At 37.5% G+C, this 22,774-nt stretch overlaps 1 protein-coding gene and 1 non-coding gene across 2 annotated transcripts in view; one reads left to right on the plus strand and one right to left on the minus strand.

The window, feature by feature from the left end:
- Positions 1–22,774, plus strand: part of LOC137973000 (coiled-coil domain-containing protein 78-like) — a 92,985-nt gene that overhangs the window by 61,334 nt on the left and 8,877 nt on the right. Inside the window, exons 5-18 of the mRNA XM_068819703.1 lie at positions 2,124–2,270; positions 2,925–3,056; positions 3,516–3,602; positions 7,881–8,060; positions 9,282–9,383; positions 10,815–10,877; positions 11,526–11,585; positions 12,048–12,136; positions 13,376–13,454; positions 15,458–15,583; positions 17,930–18,120; positions 18,338–18,440; positions 19,762–19,833; positions 20,921–20,958. Coding sequence (XP_068675804.1) covers positions 2,124–2,270; positions 2,925–3,056; positions 3,516–3,602; positions 7,881–8,060; positions 9,282–9,383; positions 10,815–10,877; positions 11,526–11,585; positions 12,048–12,136; positions 13,376–13,454; positions 15,458–15,583; positions 17,930–18,120; positions 18,338–18,440; positions 19,762–19,833; positions 20,921–20,958 — 1,469 coding nt within the window. The remainder of the gene's footprint in view (positions 1–2,123; positions 2,271–2,924; positions 3,057–3,515; positions 3,603–7,880; positions 8,061–9,281; positions 9,384–10,814; positions 10,878–11,525; positions 11,586–12,047; positions 12,137–13,375; positions 13,455–15,457; positions 15,584–17,929; positions 18,121–18,337; positions 18,441–19,761; positions 19,834–20,920; positions 20,959–22,774) is intronic.
- Positions 8,936–9,008, minus strand: Trnaa-agc (transfer RNA alanine (anticodon AGC)). Its single transcript has one exon. It is a non-coding gene; the product is annotated as a tRNA-Ala (tRNA).

A 22,774-nucleotide genomic window follows, 5' to 3' on the forward strand; every position in this document is an offset into this window, starting at 1 on the left:
CGACTATTTACCTACCTTTTTCGTGCCTGCTCTAAAGAAAAGAGGGCCTGGCCGCAGATTAGACGTGTTGCGCAAAATGTTACTTTTCCATTGTCTTTCATTCAAAACCAGGTTTCTTTTTTCCCTGCAGAGTTTGACTACACGCGATGTAAGATGCATGCGTTCTTTTTTAGTTTTGAATTCTTTAAACGAATTATTTGAGGCTAACTTACCAGAAGCATATATATATTTGCAGTACAACATTTTAAATGTAAAAAACAGCAACATAATGACAAGTCGAATCAAAAGGCGTTTAGTTAAATTTGTCATGCAAGTTTCTCTGTAATTTAATTGCTAAAATGCTGAGCCAAAATTCACGAAAGGTAAATAATACTACACGACTCATTATGTCGCAATTTCACCATAACCTAATCTTTTCCAATAGAGCTTGCGAGTTTATATTCCAATCACTTTTTAAATATTTTGTGCAAGCGAATAAAAACTGTTCGTGAAGAGAATAATTTTTGGCTACGCCAACAAAGCCAGACTCCGTGGTGCCAAACGTGTCTGTTTCTTATTTCAGGAAGGTAAATAAATGTTTTTTTTTGCTGATCCCATAAACCGGTTATCTAATTTTTACTACAGACAGCGCATGACATGTTGATTTCTGTTATGGTTTTACTGAGCTCATTCTTTTGAATTTCTGGTAAAGATTCAACTACCATGGAGATTCTTTTAGAAATATTCGACCTTTAAAACCAATTCCGGTAAACTGAAGTTGTGTGCTTTTTTGCAGAGAAACGAAATAAGAAATGCTTATCTTATTGTGCATCGATTTGGAAGGGTGTCGGGCAATTTTCAAAGATTTTTAATATCTACGATTTTTCTCTTCTGTTATTTTCGTTTCTTTCGTTTTCCCGAAACCACGATATAAAACAGAAACGTTAACAAAAAAATGGACCCAATCTCAAGTTGGCGATTCCAAAAGACTTCCAATAATGCTTGCAGTAAAACCTTTGCAGGCGGCGTGACATGGTGATTCCATGATGTTTAGGTAACAGATTGATGTTTACTCAAGAAGTTCACTTTGTTTCACGGCGTGAAATATTTCTCAGACATCATGACCTCCTTTTATGGCGTGAAATATTTTCACGGTGAATGTGGCCTTTTTCACAGCGTGAAATATTTTCACGGTGACTGTGACCTTTTTCACGGCGTGAAATATTTCACGCCGTGAAAGGGAAATTTCACTCACATTCCAATAATTTTTTTCAATTCCACAGCCAGGACTGTGAAAATAGCCATAGCGTGAAATTTGGATAAGCCCCCTTTTTGCGTGAAGGGTCACATATAATTTTGAAATTGAATTAATGCAATTAATTTATGATAAATATCCATACAATTATAACAGATAATAATAATAATTATTAATTAATAACAGTGTATTATTAAAGCAGGGAAGGAATGTTCCTTAGTCACTTGCCCAGCAAGCATTATTAGCAGTATATGTCACAGGCTAATTTTCTAATAGTATCTACCACTTTTTGTTACAGCTATGTTTGGCAAAGTTGACACTACCAGCATCTGTCTCTTGCCTCTTATTGGAAACTCTGGGTATTTTACAAAATTTTACAAGACAAGGTGCACTTGTCATTTGTGGCATCTGCAGATGAATTGAAGTCTTTGCCATTCGCTCTGAAGAGTTAAACTAAACGGACTTTCTTTAAACACTAGCTGGAAAAGATAAAGAAGAAATTATTATTATTTATTAGTATTTCCAAAAATGCATGTAATGAGATACATGCCGATTTTATTGGCACAATTAAAGCATCCCCTCACCCTATTTCTCAACCACCATTTTTCTTTGGATTTCAAGATTGTTTTCCAGATTCTAATGGAACCAGAACTTATCAGACAAAACAAATGGAGCTAATTTACAAAGTTTTTAAGTTACATGTAGCTACGAAGGCTAATGGACATCTCATACCAAAGCAAAGCAAAGAGTTCAATTGGATTGTTTATTCTGTTAAAACCACAACAGACTTTTTCTAAAACCATGATTTGCGGAATGTTTACCATGATTTCATAGCTAATAAAAATGTTGGTGGTAAACTAAGCTAGCTCTAAACTTTGGATTTAAACAGGAACTGATGTGCCAGTTTAGATCAAAGATTGTAATGCTTGAAGATGACTTAAGGATATCAGGAGGAACAAGCAAAGTTGCATCAATGGGCAGTCAGTCAAAAGCACTGGAGTTAACAAGCCAGATAACTCAACTGACCCAGGAAAATGTAATAGCAATTATGTACTTCATCAATATTGGTGTAAGGGATCTTTTGTTCTTCTGTTAGAAGGGGAATCCTCCAGTTACATGTAGAGGGCTTTACTCTATAAGCTCTGCCCGCCTTGTGTTTCCATGCAGTTCAACTTGCACTTACAGGCCATAAATAATTACCAAACAAACAAGGAGCTCTAACTTTCATCATAATGGCCCAAAAAGTCTTAGACTACATGTAGGTTAGTAAGGTATTAATATAATAATATTACCTTTATTACTTTCGCTTTGAATCAAGCAACGAAAATAAACTTTTAATTTTAATACTGCACTGCAGAATAACTGGGTGGTAATAGGCCATGTTACAGTTGTTTGCTCAGCGACCTAGCCTATGAACGGCTGCGAGGCTGCCGGTGGCCTTGTATTGATACATACCTCGCTGCTTTTATCATGTAAATTGTGTTGTTGTAATTCTAATTAGTCCATATTAACATTACAAAAGCATGAGGGTTTGTATCAAAACAGGGTCACCGGCAGCCTCGCTTCCATCTTACGCCAGGTAACTTAGCTACAACTGTAAAATGGTCTATTGACACCTACTATTTGAGTGGTGTGACATAACGATAAACAAAGTTTGACATTATTTTCCATTTTTTCACTGAACTTTAAGTTTCAGTTACAGGAAAAAAATGAGAAGATGTACACACGATTGGAAGAGATGCAGAAGAGATTCAGTGAAGTGATGAATTCCAAGACACAACTCTCGTCAAAGCTAATCTCCAGTGAGGAAGAAAAGCTGAAGGTGAGCACTTGACAAGATTTTATGTTTTTGTCTGTAACTTGTTTAAACTTAGGAGGCACCAGTAATTTGTGTGATAAACTGTTGTTGGATAGGAGTCTGTCCCTTTTTTCACAAATGGCATTGTTCTTTTCTTTGAACACGAAATATTATTATCACATCCTGACAAAATGCATGGCTCTTCCTGCATGTGCATTTCTAGTACTGTCATTTTAAGCAATTACAGTGTAAGTTTACCAGTATCACATATTAAAAAACAAGGAATCTCTTTAATAGACTTAACATCCCCACAGAGGACAGTATCGATAACTTTGTTCACAATTATTTTAGTCAAATTCCTGAATAGGAAATCAGTAGTCTTCATTCTCGTCCTTAATATTCTGTTAAACCACTGTTAACTTTGGGTTGATCAGTAAGGAGTGATTATTTTTAAGAATTGCTGAGTATGTGTGTTTCAAGCAGATTTCCAAGACCTTGGTTGATGTACAGCTTGAAAATAATAGACTACAGGAGGATGCAGCAGCAATAAACTTTGACCTTAATAATAAGGTACTAGGTAATTTTTTTTTTTTAATATCAAAAACCCCAAAAAGCTAGTAAAAATGCGAACAGACTACATAAGGAGTTTTAAATAGACTGTTAACCCAGCCCACATGTAATTATGTATTCCACACCATCCCACACTCTACACTTTGGATCTATGTTGTGGTTCAATTTTTACTGCTGGTACAATTTGTTTTTGAACTGGTTCAATTTTAATTGTACTGATTTATTTTATTAACTGTCTAAAACGGGGATTTTCCTTTTTGGGGGGTGTAGTTAAAAAACAGGGACTTGGTTTTATGGGGGGTCTGAAAAGGAACGCGATATTCCTTTCTTCTGTTCTTCTTCTCCTACCCCTCCCTGATCTTCCCCATTACCTCTATCCTATCCCCCCTTCCAGGTAGCCCCCAGGTACCCTTATACACACTTCTCTACAACACCCCTCACAGACTTTTCAAAGTGATCTCAAGACTTTTCTTTTTACTCACCCGGACTTGAACTCCCTACCTCTGAATCCGTTGCCCACTCTCGTCTCCACTTGACCGCACAAGCAGATCATGCAAATTCACCATAATTAAATAATTATTTTATTATTCATCCCAGGCCACTCTCAGTCCAAACTTTAATTTATTCGCGTTTAGACACCAAAGGCACTTGTGGTAAATTTATCAGTAATAAAATGGCAGACTCATGCCACTGCAATAGCGTAAATGAAAAAGATTTCTATGGACTAAATAGAGGAATTGAAAAGACAAATAAATTGTTATTTCTAATATGATTTTTACAACAAGGCCAAACATTTTTCGAAAGAAAAAGAGAGAAGCAACTCTGCCATTCACTAAAGGAGGATGGATCTGAGCTGAAGCAAGCACCTACCACATGATAACTCAAAAGACGTGAGCTTACAGCAACCGCAAACTCTTCACAGGAAACAACAAGAAGATATATAGTCTCAAAACAGGAATTGTTTCAAATCTTATCCCACGTACATAGTCAAATTTCTCACAGAGGACACATTTAAGTATGAGAAAGTGGTCTCAAGAAATTATGCAAATCGTGCTTGAAATGGTTATGGGCTGTACCCCAACAGTACTTGCTTTTACTAAAAATTAATGAAATTGAAAAACCATTCTGTTTGAGTAGTGACCAAATTTGGAAAAATCTGATCACTTATATCTCCTCCAAGATTAGATCTGTGCAGTGCTACTAATGTTACTTAATTTCGATTATTCCAAAGGAATTTCCTTTGCATCAGCTTGTAAAAAGGCCATTTTGCAAAATGAGTAATTTCATTTCAAGATAAATTAAGGTTTATTAATATAATAACAGAATACAAAATAGTAATAACACTGTAATGTGGTTACTTTCCGGTAGTTGTATACTGTTCTTGTTACTTGAAAATCTGAGAGCCATATTTTGTAATAAACAAGTTATATTGCCAAATGACGTACCAGTGGAAGACAAGTAAGGGTTTAGCTGTAAAGAAGGGCTAACGCTCAAAATGTCAGAGTGACGACAATGTGCGAGCCAGTGAGCCATGTGATGGCTGCGAGTCATGCAAACCAACAGGGCGAGCTATGCGAGTCAACATGCAAGCCACACAGTTATTGAAAGCTTACCAATTTGAAATGGATGCTTAACACTTAAATGTAAAATTTGCATGGAAAGCAGGTTTGCCTCAAAACGTCAGCATTAAAATTTGTTTACAATGGTCAGTTTATCAAATCAACTCACTTGATAAGCCGTCTTCTTTATTTAACCTTCTCACTGACCCAATGACCAATGACCAAGGCAACGCGTGGGCTGTTTTAGACTAAACACTTCAATACATGCCAATCCTTTAACTAGAATGCAGTGTCTGACACTTGCAGACTGTAGACTGATCCTGACCCACAGTTGTTGAAAGCTAACCATTTTTTAATGGGTGCATAGACTTAAATGCTGTTTATCAGCGCTAATCAAATGGGTGCTTATATATACTTAAATACTGTTTATCAGGGCTATTTGAAGGCAGTGTGTAGTATGTCACCTGCAGTTGTTATTGCACCTCCTAGAATCCTAACTGTTAATAAGACAGTGCATAACTCTAATCACTAAATGGAGAGCTTATAACCCCAATTCATAAAATTCAGGCAGTTACCCTAACCTTGTGTATGAAACCTAACCATTGTAGAAGAAGTGTTTAGGCTTAAATTGTGTAAATTAGTGCTTTTCATCACTCATTGTTATTCTTGGTCAAACCAGACTGTTAAGTACACGTATTTCTAACTGGTCGTGCTACTTCTGTCCTGCTCTGAATGCTCAGCAAACATTTCAGTAACCTCTTGAACTAAGTAAATGAGTGGCACACGGCTATTATCAATGAAGTGTGTTCTTTGTGTTCAACAAACATTAAACTATTTTTGTACCAGTCCAAATATTTTGTACCAGTTCAAGCTATTTTGTACCAGTTCAAAAACAAATTGTTCCAAAGTCAAAACTGAACTACAACATCTACGTCTTCCTTCTCAATCAACATCCGAAAAAACCTTGTTTGCAAAGCCTGCTCCTAAGCGGCAAAAAGATACTCCTGTGACAGTACCTCCCCAAATACCCAGCTCTAAGCCACCTCCATGACCTCTTATTGGCCACTTCACTTAGTCATAAACTACCCAGGTAATTTCTCCCAAAACAATCTCCTTCCTTGCCTTTTCTACCCACTTTTACGTGTAGGTACTGGTTCTTTGTTTCTCCCACCTTCACATCTCTCCAACAGCCTTCAACATCCACTTGTCATTTGCCTTTGACATATCCAAACAGTCCAAGTTCCTCCCCCTACTCACAATCATGCACACTGATCAGTCTCCTCCCGCTATCCTTCGTCTTCATGTGCAAGTCAACTTTTGAGCACAACTGCAAGCAAAGCAAGTGAGCAAGCAAGCAACAGTGTCGCCTGCAGGGATTCAAATTATATTTGCATGTTTCTTGCCACGGAAATTGTGACAGTGATGTTACATGTACATCACCGAAAAAAACACTTCTGAAGTCACAGGCGAGTTGATAAACAAATAAAATGTGTTCGTTAGTATTAAAAGTCGGCATGTGTGGACGTCTTTGTTTAATAATCACTTCTCTGTGGCTATAAAACAACAGATTGGCTTGCTACATGTAATTGTACTTACTGTCAAGCAGATTATTATTATTCTGCCAAAAATGGCAACCTGCATTTTATATTCAATGTTAGAGGTGATCTCTCACAACAAACACAAGATTGTATTTTCCCTCTGAGGCTTCTTTACTTTCTGTCTCAGAACTTTCAGGGTCCGGAACAACATCTTCAATTCCTTTCTTGAAGACTTGAGACCTGATCTTTCATTAGTCAAACCAGAGGGGAAATAACGAGGCAATTTAAACTGTTTGGACAATATGAGCCTCACCATGTTGAAAGAAATTCAAAGCAAAAGGTGTAATGTGATAATGGAGTGGACGCTGTCATCTATCAGTGATTAAAACCACCGTCGCATTGGGGAAATGTTTTCGTGAACAGAAACTTCAAGTATCTATAACTGTCTGATTCTTTAATAACTTGAAATTCCATAAAAACTGAAATACAATAATCGGTAGAACTATATTGCTACTAAATTAACATAATTTTTTTATAAGCAAACCAACTATCTTAATCGGAGCATGTGGAGTGTGCATAACGACACATTTGCAACTGCAGCGAAACCTACGAGTATTAAATCCTTTTAAAATCCAAAAATATGCTCAACTATAGTAACCTATACTAAATAGTATTACCAAAGAAATATCATATCTTTCCCAATTTGAACTCTAACAATCAATGACCCTTCGGTCAAACTATTAACTTTAAACTGTACTGATAACTTGTTCGGAATGAAAGGTAATATTAACACTACCAGGGTGTCAACATAACAAGGAGATATTGTGAACATGAAATGATGACGTCAGTCACGCAATATCTAAATGGACATCATTCATTACATACTTTTTCCTGAACCGGTCAAGGGGATCATCAAAAGACCTCGGGCACTCAAGTAAGCTTCCTCTACTTTTCGTTGGTTGTCTCTAATGTCATTGAAGCCAGGCTTATGCAAACCAAAATTAATCACTTCCTTTGTATTTATCTTCGCTTATGGAAATCAGCCTGATTGGAGTTTTTTTAAATTACCACACCCCCAAGTTGGTAAATGCGATCATATGGCGCAGTTAGCATGTGAAGTAAATAATATTGAATATACAGTAAGGACTTAAAATTAATCTTGACAACTCTGATCAATGCAGGTGCTTGCTCTTGAAAACAATGTCATGGAACTGCAAATGTATTTAGATAAAGCACACAGTGACCTGGCTGGTTCAAAAGAACAACTTGGTGGGATGGAAACAGAGCATAAAGAATTAGTGAATGAATACATTGCTTTGAAAACCAGCCATGTTCAACTAACAGCAGACTACCAAAAAGAGGTAAGAGGAGCTTTCAATATCTATGTTTTAAAGAGTGATTGGCCAGTCAAGTGTCATTTTATTGAATTTTATCTCCATCTGCATCCAAACCACATACATGTAGTGTAGTCTTGAAGAGTTTATGTGTGGTACAGTGTAGTACGTAACCTGAAAGAGCTGTTACATTAGCATCCCAAGGTAGCAACTTGAAGATTCAAATAAGGTGAGATTCAAGTTAGTAGGACTCCAAGCTGTACTTAGATAGGACATGAGTTCTGATAATTATTTTTGTTGGTGTGTTATGACAGCAGGCTGCGGTCGTGACTCTGAGTGTTATGACTGCCGTTCACTTTGTCAAACTCCATTGCAATTTGTTAATGGGTAAGCAGGGTAAAATAAGGGAATACTAATAATGATAATAATGATAATAATAATAATGATGATGATGATGATGATGATGATGGTGATGATGATGATGATGATAATGATGATAATGTATGATGATGATGATGATGATGATAACAACAATAACTTTATTTATTAATTAAAGGTTATTTAGCCAAGTATGAGTGCTCTACTAATAGGGGAGACTATAAATTAACTGAAATAAGAACAAATCAAAATAATCAATCAAGTGTTGGTTTTTGAGGAGAGGTATCCGGCTAAAAACATCTCAGAGCACAGTAGAGAACCAACTCTCAATCCACACATGGCGTCAGATCAGGACTCAATCCTGGGCCACAGGAAGTGAAAGGCAAATGCTGTCAGCACAGCACTAGCCTGCTCCCTAAATACATATTTGAAGTGTGGGTTATAGACGAAGGAGAGAAGTGATCCTTACACTTCCTTACACAATTTAAGAAATTTTCTCTATACAGACACCTGAAAACTTCAGGTGGCATCAGTGGGATTTGAACCCATGACCTCTGCAATGCTGGTGCAGTGCTCTACTAACTGAGCTACGAAGCCACTGACAGTTGAAAGCAGGTCATTTTTCTGGGCACATGTTTTCCAGTGAAGGAACACATGATGCCACCTGGGTTTTCCAGGTGTCTACTTGTTATTTACAATGTATAACAAAGAGACAATTGGTTAAAATATTAATAATAATTGTCCAGATAAGTACAAGCATCACTTCTCTCCTTTATACTGATGTCTTTCTGTACTGTTATAGTGGTTTCTGATACATTATGTATAATTATTCTTAATAATTATTATTTTATGCTAATAATAAAATTGTAGGTGACCAAAAATGAAGAACTTGGTCTTGAACTTGTAACACTGCTTAACACCAAAGAGAAGCTACAACATGACAAAGAAGCTGTTGAACTTGAAAAAATGCAGGTATTTTAGAAACGAGGTTATTGTTTGCGTGATTGTGTGACAGACAATATTGCGCTTCAACCAAAATGATGTACTGCCGTGTTATTGTTGATGCAACTTGCTTGTGGCAAATCCGAATGGTCACTTTTCCTGAGCCTCAATAAAAAAAAGTATTGTATTTAATTTAGTAGCCATCGGGCTGTTTCCCTCCAAAACATGTGTCGCAGTAGCAGGCATTGTCAGCATTATTTGGAACTTGAAAGATTACTTTGTTGTTAAGAAAACAATGAAACCTTTGAGTTTGTAATACACTTGTTTCAACAAAAACTTCTGCCATCCTCAGTAAGTCCGAGTACAAAGCGATGGAAGCTGAATTTATAATAAATAGAAAATGCTAAATGTGAAAAATAGGAGCAACAGAATAAAGTGTAGCATATGAAAGTGTGGGACTAGAAAAGACAGTTTTAGATTGACATGGTGTAATTGTTGATTCAAAGAGGGTTGTTTTTTTCTGAATATGGGTTGAAAACTGGTGGAGAGGTGATCCACCTGTAAAAATCGAAAACAGTCTGCTTAACAGGAGGCGTGACATGTTCAGAATTCTGCACATGTTTAAAAATGTGAGAGACCCTATCACTGGTTAAATGTTCCTTCGCACGTGTGGAACAAAATGCCGGACCATTTCGGTGATGTAACAGGCATTACAGCCCACACATGTAAACTTGTAAACCACACGTGAGCGGAACACGCCAGTTATAGGGTCTTTCACGCCAAACAAATTGCCAATATTAAGAGAAGAAAAAACTAGTTTTATATCTAATTCATTACAATTGCGCTTAACAAAATGGCAAACTTTCTTTTGTTTTTATTGTTTGTCCAGTGCCCAGTGCATGCACTTAAGGGACACAAGAAATTTGCAGACATTTTGAAAACTGGAAGAAGTTAAGCAGCAACTCTTCGGGAAGATAGATGCATTGTAGTTAAATGTACCCTAAGCAAATGAAACCTGAACTGGATTGACACATTTTGTGCTTTGAAAAAAATGAGAAGATTATGGGGCTTCTTCAAATCAATGTTTTCAGTTGGACTGCAGGACACTGTTTGTTTTGATTTGTCATTTATTGACATCTAGACGTGGTTCAAGTTATCAATGGCAAAATATATTGAGAATGATGTGAATGGAAAGGAAAATTGCTATGAGTTAACGGGAGGTTCGAGTTATCGCCAGAGGGTTCAATTTACGGATAGTAAAATTGCAGTAAATGTCTGACGGAAATGCGGGGGAAAATCAATTATGGTTCGAGTTAGCATGAGGTTTGAGTTATCGGGACTTGACTGTAATCATCAAACCAGTGATTTTCTCATTACTTGTTTTTAGCTAATTGTGTTTAATTCATAAAAGTCACGTTTTTCAATATAATACGATTTTTCCATCATCATTTGTATTTTCAGGAATACTATGATCAGCTAAGAAGGATAACAAACAAGTTCTCCAGGAGCTCTTTGCGTGAAAAGGTGGGATAATTTCTGGAAAATGGAAACAAAGCCAATCCTAAATATAACAGAGTCAGCCAATGTGCAGGTTGGCATTTAATGTGCTGGATGAATCATTGCGCAAGTTACATAATTGGCTTGATATTATAGGTCCAGATCTTTCCGCCTTTTACCTTAAAGTTTTCTTTTTGTTTTGAAGTTTTGTTGTGTGGCCTTGTCGTCCCAGTTGTTGTTTACGTTAAAAGCATTAAAACGGGTGATTCTTGTACAATGCAAAGCCAAAATGTGGATGAACCCACTTCCATCTGTGTATTTGTGGAGAGAACTGTTCCTTTCTATTTTTACACTGTAGGTGGGACACACACTTTTTTTCTGGGGTTTCTTTTTTTATCTGGGGAAGATATAATAAAGTAGTTTCAACCATAAAGGCCATTAATTTCCACTCAAGTTTATCTGCCCTTAAATGGGTCTTGTTTTTTATCGTGCAGTGTGCCCCCCTTTTAAGAATCCCCCCCCCCTCCCCCAAAAGCACATGAGTGAACAAAAGTGTTTTGAAAATTTCAACTCAGCAGACATTTTCTGAACCACCTCAAAAAACCAAAACGAAGATGAAGTTTAAAGCAAAACATAGTTTTGACAGAAAGTCACTTTTCTGTGCATTTGATTTAGGATGATTTATCAAGAAGTGTGCTGAACTTGCAATCAGAAAAGTTAGAACTGGAAAAACAGGTACAGACACATTTTAAAGGAAATGGGGTTCATCATTGTTAACAATTAAAAGAGTTGCAAGGGGATGCAAATAAACCTGAAAAAAACCCAAGCCTCTATTATAAACGAACTGGATGCAAACCCATGACTGTGTGACAGCTGCACAGTGCTCTTCTGCTGCCACTAAAATTAATCATTTAGAAAGTAGTCAACTGCTTATCACGTCATATTAAATTTATTAAGAGGAGGTGAAACGGTGACAGAGAATATCATGTATTTGAATTGTGGATCTGACCTCTTTTGATAAGGTAAAAGTTAATGATAAAAGTCATGGTGTTTCAAAGACTTATTAAAAAAATGTATAGAAATGAACATGATTGGCACTTAAGGATTGGTTTAAAGGTATGTGCAAGTTAACATGGGTCCGTAATCTATGTGATTGAATGATGAAATGCTGCAACTTGTCAACCTTTTCTTTTGTAGTTACTCCATACCAGTCAACAACGGGAAGGAAAAGTTGAATCATTGAGAGTACAGCACCAAAGACAACTGGACAAGTTGGAGGAAAGAATGTAGGTAGTTCATTTTTCAAAAGGTCATTCTCAAAGGTTTCCAGTGTTTTAAGGAAGCTTGAAAGGGTTTTCCTCAAAAACCAAAATTAATGTAAAAGATGAAAACACTGTTGATGTAACAACATTTTGACACCTATATAAATGCAATACATACTACAATACATACATTGTACTCAATTCACCACTCCCCATAGGGGCTTTTCAGGGCCAGTGAAACACAATCACGACAGAACAGAACATTCAACAACAACAACAACTGTTAAGAATCCCAACTGGCCGGAGGCAAGCTAGTTGGCTATTTAGAAGTGCAGCTGAGAAGTTGATCCAGGGACTACCGGGAACAAATTTAACCAGTGGTCAGAACGTGTCTTGATCCTGGGATCAGTGGATCCCAAGGCAAGCGCCCTATAAGCAATGGGCTGCTCTGCCTACATGGTGTACAACAGCAATTTTGTAAGTGCGTTTACAAGGCTCTAACTGTCGCCACGGTAATTTCACAGCACTTCTAAAGGACCCTTTAAACCCTCAGTTTTCTTAAATTATGGTGGATTGACGAACCAATTAAGGACTGTGCCTACTAATTAACAACATTTTGGCCCCGGTGTGTGATTATTTGCATTTGTCAAAGATAATTCAGGAATAACATTTGTAAAAAGCTTTAAAAAACAAAGAATGTATCAAATTGAAACTTAATTATCTCTGAAAAATGCATGGTTACCCCCAATTTTCTTTTTGGATACCAAGAGTACTTACTAAGATCTACTTTCTCTGTATAGTTTTAAACCGCGCAAATATATCCCTGTATTAGTAAGGATCACCGATAGGAAATCCGAGTATCTCAAGATGCGCAGAACATATGCGCAATAACAATAGTAGGCACCGTCCTTAATACCTGAGTTTTTCAGGTTTTTTATGTTCTGGAAGCTAGAATTTATAAGATTGTTGCATTACAGGGAATTTCCGTATTCTAGATCACTTGATTGTTTCTAAATCAGACTTGATTGCTTAGGTTTTTTATATCCAGCTTAATTATAAATGTCCTATTATTATTATTATTATTATTATTATTATTATTATTATTATTATTATTATTATTATTATTATTATTATTATCATTATCATTATTATTATTAATTGTCTGTAACAGCAGACCTCAGTACTAACTAATCAAGAAGATATAGTTCATCATTACATGTATGTAAATAAATGGTAATAAATAGCATGGCATTATCTCGACAGATCCAAAATGAGAAAAGAGGTGCAAGAAACTAAGGAATTTTATCGAGAGGCTCAACGCAAGCTTGCTCAACAGTCTGCGGTAAGTTAGGCTGAACAGGTAATTGTGAAGAAGACCTCCCCCCCACCGACTGTTAGCCGACAGTAAGATAGATAGACAAATAATTGCTAAGCAATTTGACGTAAATGTCTGTATAAAAGGCAAAAAAGGGAGCTAGTACAAACCTGGTGACAGTTAGTGAAGTCAACAATCGCTCATTTCAAACAAAATCGTTGCTTTGCTAAGCAGATACAAAACTTAAGGTACCTTCATAGTTTTTTTTTACAGTCTTTCCATGTTCACCGAGGAACTACTTTTTCAAGTAAGGATTCTTTTTGGCAAAACATCCTTTTGTTACGCAGAAACGTCCAAAGACAGTGCCAGTAAAACCTTGCCAAAGAGCACGATCGATCTTTCCTCTTGCAGACCCGTCGAGTGCTGCTGGTAACACCCAAACACTGATTCTTACCAGTTCAAACCAAAAAAAAAAGAACCCAAGAAGTAATGAAGTGAGACAGCAATTGTTGTTTGCAGTCTTTGGACGAAGATCTCATCCTTTTTCAAACTAACGCAAATCGTTTAGCTAAACTGGCTTTGATTGAGCATAAAAATTGCCAACAGACAATGTGATTTTTCACCAGAAAAACACAGCTTGCCAAATGCAAGTCTGGCCATGCGATTTTCCGTTAAGGAGACTTGCGAGAACATCCTGTCCCGAGGGCCGTCCTTTGTCCCCACCCTGGCGGTTTGTATGGGCAGACGTACATGTACATGACATCATAACCAAAATTTTTCGCATCATTAGATTTCGCAAAATTTCTAAACCCATGGTGTTCCACTGGCGCACTTTGCGCACCTGAGCTCTGCTATGAAATTCCTTTTTCCAAACTTTTCAACGTTTTGTTTTCACTTGCTTTAATTTGTTTATTACAAATTCAATGCAAGCAAAAGATAGTGCAAATAACTACCGGGAAGTAAACTAAAAGAATCAACAATCCATCATGTTTGTTTCCTGCTCTCCTAAGGAGATTTATCCAAGTAGGACCTGTTATTTTACCCTAACCCTAATCCTTCTAAAAAACTCTGAGATAGAACGGAGGAATCACTTAGTTACTATGCACAGTATGCCTAAGCCCAGCATTAATGCTAACCATTTAAAATCAGTGCCTAGACTTAAGAATCATCGGTGTTTTCTAAAAATAACCCGTGAACAATTTAAGCTACACTTAGTTCATCCACTCACCTCCGGGAGTCATTAAAGTGGTACTACAGTCAAAGAAATCACTTCCCTTTTTTCATCAAATTGTGAAATTGTGTTTGCTTAATTAACACCTGACTGGCAGAATTTTGATCTTTGATTGCTACTACTTACATTCAAAACTGACTGATTGGACCTCAGAAGATTGGATCTAGGGAAAAGTGACGTCATTATTTTACTCACTCGCTTAAAATTTCAGGGTGTACAGTAAATGCAGCTCATTATACATGCAAAACACAAGTTAAAAGTCTTGAAGCCCGAACCTCCCATGCTGCATATTACATGTAACTCGGCCATGTACATGCACATTGCAATCTTAAACTAGCCAGTCTTTGACATCATTTTCTCCTTGATCCAGCTCTCTCAAAATTGTAAAGTTAGTAATGGCGGACCATTTAATAGGGATACGGTATCCCATGTGAAATAAACAGGAGTCAAATTGAAATCCCAGCTTAAACCTTGGGTCATTTAGTGTTTAGTTTTGAAACCTGAAGACAAAGGAGAATTGATTTTTTTGCCATAGCCAAAAAGTTTCAGTAGTTGAAGTGAAACATATTGAAAGAAGTTTAGTTCAAAAACAAACTAAGTTCAAGAGCAAAATTTAGTTCCAAAGGAAAATACGTTTTGGCCTACTGGGAACATTAATAACATTAAAAGTGAAGGATTTGTCCAAGCACCATGCAAACTCTCCAAACAAAGTAAATATTGCTGAACAAATGTTTCCATAGGAATCATCAACTCACAAGTCAGGTTTAACAGTTTCCTTTGCTTCTGTCTCTTGTCTCAGGAATTGATAGCAGCCAATGGTGAAAGGCATCGTTTGAATGAAGAGAACAACCATCTGGACCTTCGCTTGAAGGAGCTTAGTACAGAGTACACTAACAGGCTGCAGCAGTACATTCATGATATTGCGGTCAGAAAAATTGCTTTATCTCCTTGTTTTGAAATGGGTTGTTCTTGTTCAACTCCAAGTTACTCTACTGGTTGTGAGCATTTCTCTTTGACAGATGAGTTCCAAAGAGACATCTCACATTCTGACCATGCAAAAAATTGGGGTGAAAAAGGAAAGAAGCTCTTGCTGTAAAACAGTATAGCGTTTTAGTTTAACTGTGCATTTCACCCAAATATCTGAATCTCTACAATGTATGAACTTTAAGATTTAAAATAAATGAGGAACTTAGGAACAATCACCTCGTTATCTGATCACAGCTAGATCACTCTGTGGAAACCTGGCTACTAACATGCCTGCCTTATCATGGACACTTTGAATGACTTCAGTCGCATTATGTTCTATGCTTAAAGCGGGTACATTATTTTTATTTAAGTTACCTTTAACTGAAACATGTTTCTGTCTTATATGATTGTCTCACGCAAGGAGGCAGTGCGGCCCAGTGGTTAGGGTGCTTGCCTTGAGACCCGGACATCCCGGTTTCAAGACCCGCTCTGACCACTCGCTGAATTTGTTCCTGGTAGTCCCTGGTTCAACTTCCCAGCTGCACTTGTAAATAGCCAACTGGTTTGCCTCCGGCCAGTTGGGATTCTTCACAGTTGTTGTTGTTGTGTTCTGTTGTTTCGTTGACTGTTTCAGATTGGCCCTGAAAAGCCCCTATGGGGAGTGGTCAATTAAGTATGTATGTATGTATGTATGTATGTATGTATTTATGTATGTATGTATGTATGATGACAAGGGTCATGTTTACTGTAGTTGGTCTCGGTCGAGAATCATTCACTTACTTATTGGTACGGAAACTAAAGATAGGATCTTTCGAATAAGGATAAACTCAGTCTGTTAACCCTTTGGTTGTAACCACTAAAAATGTGATACAAGAATTATTTTGTCGATACCCATTTGTTATTCTGCTTCCAGTATCAAAACAAGTCCACAATGTCACCGTAAGTCACACAAATAACAAAACAGTGGTACTGTCTATGGGGGTAGTGGCAGGGGATTTTCTAGTAGTTTCAATTATGACATGTTTTGTTTCTGTTTATACTGATTTCAATGTTTCTTATAAATAATGCGTCAGCCCGGTATTTATATGGCGGGATGCGTCAGCCCGGTAGTTATATGGCGATCCAACCTTTACCCGAAAAAGAAGCTTTGCGGCAACTTTTTGACACCTCGTTTTATGCCAAAATCCAGAAAGATCTCACCTCCACAAATCAAAAACTTGTCAAAGACACCATTCAGAATCTTATAGTTAATCAAGAATTACTGGACACTGCAACTATTCTCATCATCAACACCCCTAGAACTTCGTGCATTTACTTCTTGTCTAAAATTCACAAACCTAACAACTCAGGTCACCCTATCGTTTCTGCCTGTAGTTGCCCCACCGAACTCATTTCTAGCTACTTAGACAGGATTATGACGCCTATCGTCACATCTTTGCCATCATACATTAAAGGCAGTACACACGCACAAAAAATTTACCGATGGCAATGGCTATGTGAAAAACAGGAATACATCAGTTAAATGAAAAGTGTTCTTTAATACTGTGGGGATTACGGGTGCTGATTTGGAAGACGAAGTTTTGTTCCATATTCTTGCGGCTTCCCGTCGTACCTAGATGTAGGGAATTAAAGGCTGCAGTATTTATTGGTGGTAACATTGTTACCACCAATAGCGTACATGTAGCCTACACACAACCCATAATTCCTCGATTGGCTCTGAAAAAGGGCTAACACTAGAAACTTCAGCTTTTAGAATCCCTGTATGGTTGTCAATAACCCTTATTCACGATAGCTGCCATGTTGGTTTTCAAATTGTCATGCAAATGAGCCATGTGTTATGCTGGATTGCCTTTGACAGTTTGGCTTTCTACTTCATTATCTCCTCATTTTTCTCTAAAAAACATCGAAGTAAATTGTGTAATCATTCTATTTTACTACTTAGATGAGAAACATTTAATGACCATGTAACAAATCATCTGTGTGGCTAAGATGTTGGTCATAACCTCTCGAACTTGTGTTGTTTGCCCCCTCAGAAGTGTGCAGCTAATTTGCATGGTAGTAGCAAATCCAACATGGTGGCCATTGTGAATAAGGTTTATTTACGTTATCAGCTCTGTTGATAAAACCAAATTTTTGTGTACTCACTGACACAGCACCACAGTGTCTTTAGAAACTACCCCCTTTGTTCTCAATCCACACTGTCAGTTTCTGTTTCAAACAGAGTGTCAAGTGTCATGGTTTTAATGGTGCAAAATTAATATTTTTTTCCTTCAGTTATGTTATGTTGGGTGTTGTTTTTCAACAGAGTTTCTGTGGACAAGCAGCTGAGAAACAGCAATCAGTGGAGTCCTTGCAATCTTACCTCGATGTGATGGTGGGACAGATGAAAGAAGCACACGACACAAGAGAGGAGGATTTGGAGAGCAGAATACGTGAGTTGAAGAGAACTGTGAAGGATGTGACACAAAAGATTGAGAACGTGTCATCTGCATACAGGTATGTACAGTCTTGCTTACAATTATGATAGTAACAATATATATGTGATTACTTAGGCAAGGGAATTGCTTTTAATTTAAAAGGTATTGCAATAATCAGCAAGGGTTTGAAATGACGACTTCACAGGTGAAATTGCATTTCTAGCCCTTCTATTTTTAGTATTTCCTTATTGTTTATTCGTATATGAAATGTACTGGTTCGCTTTTTTTGTCATCAGAATGCTGAAATATGATCTGGAGAGCAATAGAGGCTGCGGAGCACCACAGGCAGACCACGTCGAGTTGCACTGGCCCTCAGACATTGAATTGAATATGGCCCAGGTCGGTCTCCAATTTGCTCAAATCCACAAGTTATTTGTTTGAAAAAACTGTCGAGCTATCCTTTGTTGGAGAGTTCAGAGAAATCAAGTACACAAAAAGAGAAGAGGTTAACTTGGTTAATTTTGTAATACAGGGGGTGGTATTTTTTTTAAACCTGCTCATTGGATGAAGGGAGCTCCGGTAAACTTTCAAGAATTCCTCATCTCGATAGTCTTACCATTAGCAGTAGAGCAGGGCAATTGTCACCGATGGCTTCAGAACCAGTCATTGGAAGGTGATTGGTTCAACACCTGTTAGCAGCACTCAAAATTTTTTCCTTAGTCAACATTGAAAAAAATAATGAACTGGTGTTTTGAGAATTATTGCTTTGTAATATAAGCTGCCGTTTAGAATGTTCAGCCCTTCTTCAGGGCAAATCATTTCGCTTTGATGATGGGCTGATGCTCGAAAAGACAGCTTGCAAATCCTTCCTTCTTTGGTTAACAAAGATATTCTATCAAAGTCGTCAGCCGGACAAGTACGTCTCATGATATACTTGCCCAGACAAATTTTGGGTTGCCTGAGCAAAAATGCGGAAGTACATGTATAGAAAATGGTCGATAAAATGACTTGTAACTTTGAGCATTCGCGTTTTATTTTACACTCCTGTCAGAAATTACGAATTTTGACTCCAGAGTATGTTATTTGCACCGTGGGAACCCGATTTACAGTGGTCCATATCTGCCATGGCGAAACGTTCTTGAATGTTACGCTTACAAAGTAACGATTCAAAGACCCAAAGTTTTGACGCTTGTGCCTAGTGACTTCCTTTTATATGCTACCAAGATTCATAAGCATCTGGTTCTGCTCCACCTCTGCCGGAGGTGGGGAAACACCTAACGCCACATTATCAACTGAGATACCATTAGATAGCATTCATGAAAAGACGTTTATTAAAAGTTCACTCGTCCAACGGACGACCTTTGGAGTTATTATACTCGTCCTGGTGGGTTTTTAGTCGTCTGGGAGGACGGGACGACTGTATATGTGGATCCCTGAACAAGTCGTTTAATAAAACCAAATTTCTGTGTTTCATTCCCCACGGACATAGCACCACAGTTTCTTAACAAAACTAACCCTTCACATTTTTTTCAATCTGGCAACGCTAATGGCGTTATCATTTTGAACTGATAACTGAGATATAGTGAGTTTGAGAAAAAAGAGTATCTAACATTAAAAAAGTTACAGCTTGTTATTATAACATTCACGAGCCCATTTACTGCAAAATGGATGAACAGAGAACTCACGGTGGGCCGAATGGCATTGTATGTATTTTTCACAGAGTCGGGAAATTGCCAAACTCCAGTCAGACCTTAAAGAACTAAAACAGAGCAATGAAGATCTTAAACAGAAGGTACACATGATGCTACCAGGTTTGCACTTATAATGGTCACCTTGTTTCTCAGGCTCAAGGAGGTAAAAGATTTGTGGTGGTGATGCCATATCCACACCCGCTGTTTCCTGGGTTTGTGTTTCATGAGATTGTTTTCACTGCTGAAACGATTAATATCCTAAGGGTATTTAATAGGCTGTTAAAGGAAAAAAAGGTATTGCTCGTGGAGACACACATAATGCTGAAAGTTATTTAAATAAACAAAAACTTTATTCAATAACAAGAAAAGTGAAGACAACTTGAGTCCCACAGGTAGCTATATAACAAGCTAATCAAGGCGAGTTTAAGGCAAGCGAAGAGAAAAGAAGAACGAAAACAATAATATAAATCTTAAAACACCTTTATGTAGATACACTCTAGTGTTTAGTTTTTTCTGTTTGATATTGCGTCTGCATATTCGAATCTCCATCCTGGTGTCTTAACTTATTTCATGCATAGCGGAATGACTTGTTCCTTTTGCCAAAAAGCCTTACTGGCCTTGTAGCTACTAAAATGCTGTAAAACGATTGGGGCTTGTTAGCACAAAGTTGAAAGAACAATGTGTTTAGCTGCCATCATTTAAGGAAACTTGTGGACAATAAGTCATACAACTATCTGAACAAATCCCATTACCAGGACAGAATCTTACATCAACAACCAGCTAGCATTAGGTGAGACGTTCCACAAGTCGACCTCCTGAGTTTCATAGTGGAATGGCTAACCAAGCTTTTAAGGCTACAAAGTCACTGCATGATCGACGAAGTTGTGAGATGTCCGGCAAGCAAATTATGTGTAGTACAAAAATGATGAAGCTTCTTGGAGCTATCATGTTGTTTTTCTGTTTGGATCTTTTAGCAAGTAAGAATATCATTTTTACAATGAGGATTTTCTATTAATTTTGCAGAGTAGAGACTCGTTTACTTTCTTGCCTTTAGATTCCTGGGAGTAGTTAATAAAAACAGTATTGTGAGCTTTTAAAGCTGGTTCGGTTCTTGGATAAAACGTTTACTTTTCCAGGTTGTACAAAGAAGTGGCTGTTTAAAGGAATTTATTCTATATTTTATTTTAGTTGGCAAGAAAAATAGATGAACAGCACAATGAACTTCAGTAAGTGTCTAACTTTTTGGTTGATGGTTATTAATCTCTTGATTACTTTGTTTGAAGAAAGAACGTATACGATTTGGACCTGACTCTTCATTTTTTAACTTTCTTGTGCATGCGTAATATTCTTTTATATGCGTAATATTCATTTATATGGAATTGAAGTGGATATTGACCAAGATATTGTAACATTGAAATACTGTGAATTTTATAGGAAATCGGCTAGGAATCCTTGAGAGTGTGGGCTACCTATAACCTCTTCTTTTTGAAGGCCTCAAGTTTGTATCACCGAACACAAGTGCTTCACAAATTGGCTACATTAGAAATGTTAATTTCATACTGTGGATGTGTCTAGGGAACCAATTCCAGGACACATATATGGAAGGCAAGGGGTTTCCAACAGAGCCAAACTTACAACCTTACAACCCCGCCAGCCCCACCCATGCCAAATTTTTACTGTAGTTCTCATCCCTTGAAATGGTACAAGAAACACTGCATCGTGTTGCTGTGTTATTAAAACAGGCCCTTAAGCTCTCCAGAAACAAGAGCTGGATTGACATTACTGACAGAGCATTTAGATTTAAATTCCAGAATACAGCACTGTATATGTCAAATAATCAAGAAACGTAGTTCGTTTGGGCGGAGGATAAAGGGAGGGAGATCTACAGTGTGTAATATATGGTTTAGCCAAGCCTAAGAGCGGAGCTCCCTTTTCTAACTCCAGAAAGCAATATAGTGTATATGGAAATAATTATGCTTCTGCTATAGTACAAAATTAATATAGTGTATACAGTTTACAGTGATCAAACATCTCTGAGATGACAACAGTAAACAAACAAGCCTCGCAAACAATAACAAACAGTTAGTTCCCACGGCCTGCTCCCGTCTGACCTTGTAACTCAGCCGGTAGAGCGGCAGTGATCTAACCCGAAGGTCGTGGGTTCATTTCCCACCCTGGTCAGAGTTTTTCTGTGTCCTTCTGTGGGCCCATTTCCATCAGTAGGGCTAACGCTCACATGGTGTATATGAGGTACAAAACTAGCACTTCTCATTACGCTCTAATCAGTTAAGTCTGTTGAAATTTTAATCAACAGCCAAAGCTGAAATTCCATATACAGTAATCTCTTTCACAACATTTTCCGTTTGACTCATAAACTTTACACCCTCTTAAGTTTAGAACAAGTTTAGAACAACAGCAAACACTGCTGATTAAAAGTCAAGCTAAAGCATAGTAATTCGCTTACTTGACTGCAATTTCACAGTAAAAAAAAGCAGCTCACGACTGCACATCTATTTCACACAAAAAAGCCTTTAAAACGAAAGGTATTAATCTAGTATAGACAGTCGCCACAGTAATGGTGAATTCAGTTCCAAAATGAGTAGCCGTAGCAAGCCACAAAACCGTGTGACAGACAAGACTAACGCTTGAATGGAGAAGTGGTGTGTAATTGTTGAAATATGCCAGAATCTCTGTCAAACGTTTTCAGGGAGTTTTACAAAATGTGTGAGGCAGCGAGGCATACATTAAGAAGGAAAACATTACCTGAAAGCGATCCGTTGTAAATAAGCATCTTGTCTCTGGCTCTATTTCTCTCGCCTTTATGGTGATCTTCATTGAAATTTTCTATTCTTCTTCTACTCCTTCCTCGGCTTCTCTTGAGGCTTTCTTGGCTTAAATTTCTCAAATTTTGTCGTCCCCTCTTTCATGCTTTTTCCTGCTCTTTGTCCCATTGCTTGTCACTAATGTGATTTCCTGGCAGAAAAACACAGTTGCCAAATGCAACGCTACCATGTGATTTCATGCGAAGGAAAATTGCCTGAA

The sequence above is a fragment of the Montipora foliosa genome, chromosome 10 (genome assembly GCF_036669935.1).
Source record: "Montipora foliosa isolate CH-2021 chromosome 10, ASM3666993v2, whole genome shotgun sequence".
Lineage (NCBI taxonomy): Eukaryota > Metazoa > Cnidaria > Anthozoa > Scleractinia > Acroporidae > Montipora > Montipora foliosa.